This window comes from Sinocyclocheilus rhinocerous, unplaced genomic scaffold, assembly GCF_001515625.1.
Source record: "Sinocyclocheilus rhinocerous isolate Xijiao unplaced genomic scaffold, SAMN03320098_v1.1 scaffold898, whole genome shotgun sequence".
In the NCBI taxonomy this organism is placed as follows: Eukaryota; Metazoa; Chordata; class Actinopteri; order Cypriniformes; family Cyprinidae; genus Sinocyclocheilus; species Sinocyclocheilus rhinocerous.
This window is the reverse complement of record NW_015652144.1, coordinates 375,666-384,769: the sequence shown is the minus strand read 5'-3', so window position 1 is coordinate 384,769 and position 9,104 is coordinate 375,666. Positions and strand designations below refer to the sequence as shown.

The 9,104-nt window shown below is 31.8% G+C and overlaps 1 protein-coding gene across 1 annotated transcript in view; it reads right to left on the bottom strand.

Annotated features, from left to right (window-relative positions):
• stap2a (signal transducing adaptor family member 2a) overlaps positions 1-9,104 on the bottom strand; it is a 16,883-nt gene that overhangs the window by 1,518 nt on the left and 6,261 nt on the right. The window contains exons 3-10 of the mRNA XM_016519233.1: positions 8,707-8,826; positions 5,151-5,207; positions 3,412-3,563; positions 2,654-2,785; positions 1,538-1,607; positions 1,327-1,429; positions 1,117-1,212; positions 467-598 (exon numbers count right to left, since the gene is read on the bottom strand). Of these exons, the coding sequence (XP_016374719.1) occupies positions 467-598; positions 1,117-1,212; positions 1,327-1,429; positions 1,538-1,607; positions 2,654-2,785; positions 3,412-3,563; positions 5,151-5,207; positions 8,707-8,826 (862 nt within the window). The remainder of the gene's footprint in view (positions 1-466; positions 599-1,116; positions 1,213-1,326; positions 1,430-1,537; positions 1,608-2,653; positions 2,786-3,411; positions 3,564-5,150; positions 5,208-8,706; positions 8,827-9,104) is intronic.

The following is a 9,104-nucleotide window of genomic DNA, read 5'->3' as shown; positions in this document are numbered from 1 at the left end:
AAAAAAAAAAGGTAAAAACAGCAATATTATGAAATATTATTACATTTTAAAATAAAAGTTTTCTATTTGAATGTTTTAAAATGTAATTTATTTCTGTAATGCATGATTTTCAGCATCATTACAGCCTTCAGTGTCACATGATCCTTCAGAAATCATTCTAATACATTGATTTGCTGCTCAAGAAACATTTCTTGTTATTATCAAATCTTGAAAACAGTAGCCCAAATCAGTGGTGGTGTACAATTAAATATTAAAATATGTAAATAATAATTGTTATAATTATATTATTAAATACTGATTTTCCTTCTAATATTATTTCATATAATTTATATAGTTTTTTGGTACTATGGTGATATCAACTGTTTAAGTCCATTTGTTCAGAAACAATAAAAATCAGATCCCCCCAAAAATGTTAGCAAGTTGAAATTTTATAAACAGTTTTGGAGCTGGAGCCCTGGGGTCTTACTCTGAGAGAGCGGTGAGGGAGACAGAACCAGCCTTCTCATGGAGTTGGATGGAGAGCCAGACGGGGAAAAGGATCTTGGTGAGGAACTGGGAGATCTCGTCTGTGACCGCAGCGACCATCTGTCTGTACCTACTGAACAAACACATACGACCTCACTCACTCACTCAGTCTAGAGAATCTGGGGTGAACATAGCCTGTACTGTATATTGACCTGGATAAAAGCATTCACTAGTTCACATCGACATAGTGTGCAGCCCTACATCTGATGTTCACACATAGCCAGCATTTTCTCAGTGTTATGCAATTCCGCCACAAATTGCTAAAACACACAGATTGAGACTTGTTTCATACTTTTGCAACAAGAGCCACTACAGCATCCAAGTGCGACTGTTCCTGCATGTTGTTTGGCTTGAGCACTGAAACTGGCATAATAGACTATTCATTATATTTGTGCAAAAAAAGCATAAAAACCTGTGGGGTTTGAACCTTCGACCTTTTAGTCAGCAGCTCTTTTCTAGTACCATTTTAACCACTAGACTACACTATCATATGAACCTGCAGCAATGCTGATATATTTTCGGTCATTTAACTCTCAATATATGAACAAATGGCAGCAGATATAGTTGTGTGGAGCATGAGATGTATGGTACCTTGTTTAGGGGGCAGTGATGGAGCTCGAGAAAGAGGTCCAGTGGGAGCACAGTGCAGGGTTCGCTCTCCATTCTCATCATTGGACGACACAAACGCTACAGGAAAGATACATTTAGATGCTGAATTAAGAATGTCTTCATTTATGGTCAAACTTAATGTAGATGTACAGATTGTGAGCATATTTGTGTATGAACGTGTTTTTGACATACTGATGTTCTCCTCATAAGGCTCTTCTAATATAAAGGGCTGAAGAGTCCCGGCGGTTTTCTCCACCAGTGCATTGATGACATCATGCAGTGTGGGACAGGGGATCTGCAGGAAGAGACAAAAAAAAAATTACGATAAAATGAGGAGTGAGATTTTCCTAAGGTTGGTGTTTTCGCATAGATTCTCTTTATTTAGAAAGTCATTTTCACATACTGGGTTTTCCACATCGATAATGTAACCACCCTGCAGCTTCTGTGTCACTCTGTAATGCCTGAACACTGATCTGAAACAGAAAAAAAGAGAGAGATAATTAACATATAAAGAAACCAACACAATGACTCAATTCTGATGTGTACTGACATCCAGTGCAGTACTACTGTTACTGTCAATTGAAACTAAAACGATTAAAAATGGTCTTCGCTAGTTGAAATAAAGCTAAAATAAAATAAAAATAGAACTGAGAAATGTCGCCCTGGCAGTTATCAGAAATAAAATATGTTTAATTTGTACTTAAATGACTAAATATAAAATAAATAAATGACAAAAGCACACAAAAAAATATCTAAACTAAGATTCAAATAATAATGTCATAATAAAAGCTGATTCAATAATAATACTAAAGTACTGCACTGATCCAGTAAAGACATCATAGTGAATTAATCCAGTGAAAGTATAAATCCAGTTCACTTTGAAATCCACTGATTGTCATAATAGACTTATATGACATCATAACATCCAGTGATGATGTCATAATGTATAAACCCAGGGAAAATTCCGTTATAATGCCCATTTATACGTTTACATTGGAATCCAGTGATTGCCATAATGCCTTTATGATGACATAAAATCCAGTGATTTGACGTCACAATGGGCACTTATGATTTCATAATGAATTAGTCTTAAGAATTAATTGCACAAAGCCCAGTGGAAGACAATTAAAGATGCCAGATCAGTCAAACAAAAAACAAAAAAAAGTCAACTATAATTAAATTTCATTTAGTAGTGAGAAATAAAGATAATTGTTTTCCACTAATATCGGAGCCTGCTTTGCATATTTTATGCTCTATTGGTCTCCTGTGCACTACATTTCATGAACACTATTTTATATAGTGTGCAGAGTTGCCATCATTTGCAAGCGTCTAATTTAGTCATGAGGTTCAATGAAACCAGTGAGGTTCAATTTGGTTTTGGATGCTGTTTTAGAAGTCAGCTGTCGATGTAGACAGCAAGGCAGCTTACTAGGTTTTCGAACAGAGCTAAAGTGTATTTTTTGGTAGTGCTCTCAATGATAAATCATACTAAGAGAGAGAGATGTTTCAGTGTTTTTACCCGTTCAGGTCTTGTCGTGTTGTGACGGCGAGTGAAGATCCGTCCCGGCCTGGTCTCAGCAGCATGTTCCCGCAGTCTGGATGTCTTTCTAACAGCACCTCAGCTTCAGTACGAGACACAGGCCTGAAACACCTGCCAAATAACAGACAGAAGCACAACTACATGAACATTTGTCTCAAGCATCCACTAAGAATGAGATTATACACACCAGTTAAGCATATAGTAGATTTTGGTAAAGAAAGCCTAAAAACGATTAGGATAAAAAATAAAATAAATGACCTAATCCCAGCCGAACACTATTTTTTATTGAGTAATGAGAAGTGAAACCTTAGTGAGGAGTGTCATTTTAACAAGTACATGACAAAACATGACAACAGTAGCAAATACAGTCTGTCAATAGACGAGAAGTTATAAATAACACATCAACCACATACCTCATAAAGCATACACCTTCGAAAAAAACTGTATAATCTCTAAAACATCACATATATTAGAGTTTGGCTCCATTTTGTAGTTCTGCGAACTGACATATGAAATTAGATTGGCATTCAAGAGACTGTTTTTATTGATTATTTTTATTGCTGCGCAGGACGCAGAGTAAATCCATGAAATTTATCATGTGCTTTATCAGGCAGGCAGAACTCCTTTAGAAAAGTAAATGCCCTACTCCTAAAAGTGATGCTTTAGCTATGTATAAACACTCAGACGCTCAAGAATGTCTCCCACAAACACACTCGCTCACATAAACAGATACTCACGCAGGTATTTCCCCCACCAGCGGGAGCGAGAGGGGGGACGAGGGGGCTCTGGAAGACGCTCGTGCCTTTCGACGCATTTTTTCTTTCTCCACGACTTCCTTCAGCATGTGCAGCTGCCCGGGCAGGAGGGTGAGAGTCGTGGGCACAGCCAGCTGGAATCAAACGCATAGCATGTGTCTTTCTGATTTGCACGGTTAAATATACCATCCATAGTGATGCTTTCTGCACGGGGACTCTGATCTCTTTATCTATAAAAACAGAAGCGTGTGGGAGGAGTTTTGGTGGTGTTCAACTACAGCCAGTGGATATGATGGTGATATATAGTTTTTATAACACCTGCTCATGTTTTATGATGACCGGAAAATTGACTTTATTATACATCTAAAGTCCAACAAAAACTGATTTAATAATAAAATAGATAATAAAAGTTAAAAATTACATTTCTTGAGAAATCTGAAAAACATCCACAATACTGTCAACAATATGAGATTTAACAAAGTCTACAATAGTCTAAAAATTCCTGTTTTCCCAAAAAGCGTTTGTTACATTGACTCGATTGCATTTCAATGGTTATTTCTAGTCCCAAAAAGCATCCATGTAAAGTAAGTGAATTATTAAACACTTCATATGACAAGGATCAAAACAGAGTAAAAGAACAATATATCAAGGCAATCGATATTTGATTTCAGCTGAAAATTATCTAGTGTCAATTGCAAAGTCTACTAACAGAAGTGTCAATAAATGGTGCAACTAGTGTCATGTGGATATATTTAAGTAAATATTCTGTTAATATTATGCAAGCAATAAAATGTCATACAATTTTCAGAATTGTAATTTTTGGATATACACTAAAGCGATTTTTTGAATGTTTCTGAAAGTCCCTTATGCTCACCAAGACTGCATTTATTTGCAAAAATACATTAAAAACAGTAATATTGCAAAACATTATTATAATTTAAAATATCTGTTTTCTATTGTAATATATTTTAAAATGTAATTTATTCCTGTGATCAAAGCTGAATTTTCAGCATCATTACTCCAGTCTTCAGTGTCACATGATCCTTCAGAAATCAATCTAATATGCAGAAGAAACATTTCTTATTATTATCAATGTTTATCAAACAGTTGCCTGCTTCATGTTCTTGAACATATATATATTCTCTTTTTTTCCAAAGATTCTTTCCAAGATATTTTGAAATTTCTTGTAAAATAAATGTCTTGATTTAATGTGTTTTTGTGGAATAAAAGAATTTACTTTTACCAACAACAACAAAAAAAAACCTACTGATGCCAAACTTTTGACCAGTAGTGCATATCAAATAATATCAGCTACCTTGCTCTCTAGATATACATATCAGCGGCAAAACAAACCATAACAGTCGACCAAATCTTTCCTAAACCAAAAGAAACAAAGGTATCTGCTGCATTGTTTGAACATGGTCATAAAACACTAACTCTGCAGTTCAAAGGTCTCAGATCTCATTAACAAACTCAGAACAACAATATTATTCAAGATGGTATATAGAATAAGCCTGACTGGAATTCATTGTTCTGCAGGAGAAGCTGTTAAGTGTTTACTGACGTACAGAACTTGACCTAGAGTTTCTAGGGTACAATAACATAATGCTAGCACTAAGTAAACATTTACACAGTTTTTACTGTGAGGCAAAAACTCATCTGTGAGACTAAAGAATGTGTCAACTTCTGTTCAAAACATTTCCTCATTTGATTGAACTTACATCTACGACAGAGTAAAGAAAACCTTTCCACAGCTCACGCGCCTCCAGATTCGGTGCCTGAGAAGAAAGAGAGAGACACTGACATTAACCATATTATTAATAACTAAAAATTCTATGCAATATTTCCTTACACTACTGCATTACATTAGAGACACATAGTATCTCACAGACAATTAGATCTCTATTTACATTTATTGATTCAAGCAATGCTTTTATTCAGCAAGGACGTATTAAATTGATCAAAAGTGACAGTAAAGAACTTACAATGTTACAAAAGATTTCTATTTCAAATAAATGCTGTTCTTTTGAACTTTCTATTCAACCAAGAATCCTGAAAAAATGCATCACGAATTCCACAAAAATATTAAGCAGCATAACCGTTTTCAACATTGATAATAATAAGAATTTTTTCTTGAGCAGCAAATCAGCATATTAGAATGATTTCTGAAGGATCATGTGACAAGGAGTAATGATGCTGAAAATTTAGCTTTGCATCAGAGAAATGTTACATTTTAAAATATATTTAAATTAGTCCTGTCAAACGATTAATCGCGATTAATCGCATCCAAAATAAAAGTTTTTGTTTACATAATAAATATGTTTGTGTACTGTGTATATTTATTATGTATTTATAAATACATAATAAATATACACAGTACACAAACATATTTATTATGTAAACAAAAACTTTTATTTTGGATGCGATTAATCGCGATTAATCGCATCCAAAATAAAAGTTTTTGTTTACATAATAAATATGTTTGTGTACTGTGTATATTTATTATGTATTTATAAATACATAATAAATATACACAGTACACAAACATATTTATTATGTAAACAAAAACTTTTATTTTGGATGCGATTAATCGCGATTAATCGCATCCAAAATAAAAGTTTTTGTTTACATAATAAATATGTTTGTGTACTGTGTATATTTATTATGTATTTATAAATACATAATAAATATACACAGTACACAAACATATTTATTATGTAAACAAAAACTTTTATTTTGGATGCGATTAATCGCGATTAATCGCATCCAAAATAAAAGTTTTTGTTTACATAATAAATATGTTTGTGTACTGTGTATATTTATTATGTATTTATAAATACATAATAAATATACACAGTACACAAACATATTTATTATGTAAACAAAAACTTTTATTTTGGATGCGATTAATCGCGATTAATCGCATCCAAAATAAAAGTTTTTGTTTACATAATAAATATGTTTGTGTACTGTGTATATTTATTATGTATTTATAAATACATAATAAATATACACAGTACACAAACATATTTATTATGTAAACAAAAACTTTTATTTTGGATGCGATTAATCGCGATTAATCGCATCCAAAATAAAAGTTTTTGTTTACATAATAAATATGTTTGTGTACTGTGTATATTTATTATGTATTTATAAATACATAATAAATATACACAGTACACAAACATATTTATTATGTAAACAAAAACTTTTATTTTGGATGCGATTAATCGCGATTAATCGCATCCAAAATAAAAGTTTTTGTTTACATAATAAATATGTTTGTGTACTGTGTATATTTATTATGTATTTATAAATACATAATAAATATACACAGTACACAAACATATTTATTATGTAAACAAAAACTTTTATTTTGGATGCGATTAATCGCGATTAATCGCATCCAAAATAAAAGTTTTTGTTTACATAATAAATATGTTTGTGTACTGTGTATATTTATTATGTATTTATAAATACATAATAAATATACACAGTACACAAACATATTTATTATGTAAACAAAAACTTTTATTTTGGATGCGATTAATCGCGATTAATCGCATCCAAAATAAAAGTTTTTGTTTACATAATAAATATGTTTGTGTACTGTGTATATTTATTATGTATTTATAAATACATAATAAATATACACAGTACACAAACATATTTATTATGTAAACAAAAACTTTTATTTTGGATGCGATTAATCGCGATTAATCGCATCCAAAATAAAAGTTTTTGTTTACATAATAAATATGTTTGTGTACTGTGTATATTTATTATGTATTTATAAATACATAATAAATATACACAGTACACAAACATATTTATTATGTAAACAAAAACTTTTATTTTGGATGCGATTAATCGCGATTAATCGCATCCAAAATAAAAGTTTTTGTTTACATAATAAATATGTTTGTGTACTGTGTATATTTATTATGTATTTATAAATACATAATAAATATACACAGTACACAAACATATTTATTATGTAAACAAAAACTTTTATTTTGGATGCGATTAATCGCGATTAATCGCATCCAAAATAAAAGTTTTTGTTTACATAATAAATATGTTTGTGTACTGTGTATATTTATTATGTATTTATAAATACATAATAAATATACACAGTACACAAACATATTTATTATGTAAACAAAAACTTTTATTTTGGATGCGATTAATCGCGATTAATCGCATCCAAAATAAAAGTTTTTGTTTACATAATAAATATGTTTGTGTACTGTGTATATTTATTATGTATTTATAAATACATAATAAATATACACAGTACACAAACATATTTATTATGTAAACAAAAACTTTTATTTTGGATGCGATTAATCGCGATTAATCGCATCCAAAATAAAAGTTTTTGTTTACATAATAAATATGTTTGTGTACTGTGTATATTTATTATGTATTTATAAATACATAATAAATATACACAGTACACAAACATATTTATTATGTAAACAAAAACTTTTATTTTGGATGCGATTAATCGCGATTAATCGTTTGACAGCACTAATTTAAATAGAAAATGGTGATTTGAAATGGAAATAATACTGTATTTTTGATCAAATAAATGCAGCCTTGTTTGGACTTCTTTCAAAAACATTTTAAAAAAATCGAACCGACCCCAACCTTTTGAATGGTAGTGTAAACATTTGTTTTTGCAGTTGTAAGTGCATTAGTATTTGTGAATTAAATTCTCACAGAACAGTTATTTATGTATTTCTTTGCGGTATGGAAGGGCTGCTCATGGGGTTTGTAAGAGGAAGTATCGAAGTACAGTGTTTTTGTACCTCTTTGTGAAGGTAATCTCTATACAATCTCTCTAGCAGACCTCTGATCGGCCCTGATTCTGAACGCAGAGGGTTTCCTGAGCAAAGCCTACAGCACATTCAACACTGTTGAGTCTTGACCTGACCATAATATGACCTGGAGCTGTCTGGAACTCTTACTACTGGCGTCAGATATGGTGGGAATAAACAGGAGTAAAATAATGGCCTGTGAAAGCGAAACTATATTGCATTTGAAGAAGTTTGTGAAGACTGAAAGACCTGCATTTACTCATACAGGAGTGCGTGAAGGTTGAGATGTGCATTAGGAGTGTGACTGACCAAGCAATATAAACTGGAGCTTATCGGTTCAAGAAAGCTCTTGCTATTTAGTGTGCGATCCACATCAGAGGGTCTGTGAACGGTCTGTGGGTGTGAGGCTGAGATGAAGGGCATGAGGGGATACTGACAGACATCTGATACTCACAGTGAGTTTGATTTCTCCATCCTTCATGCGGAGGTTCAGTCTGGCTGCCTCCAGATTCCTATCACGACTTGGGTCATCGATCAAAGACACAAACCCACTCAGATCCAGCTTCTCTACATGCTAACCAGAAAGCACACACATGCAGAGCAACATTTAAAGGAGCAGTTTACCTAAAAACGCCTTTCCAATCCTGATTGATTTTTGTGAAACGCACACAAAAAAGAGATTTTGGGCAGAATTTCTAAAGTCTATTATTTCATTTTGTTTCTTTAATTAATAAAGTAAGTAAAATAATAAAATAAGTTATATTAATACATATTTAAAAATATTTATAAATAGTCAGATTTGAATAATATTATATTATTATTATTAATAATAATAAAATATATTTTTATTAT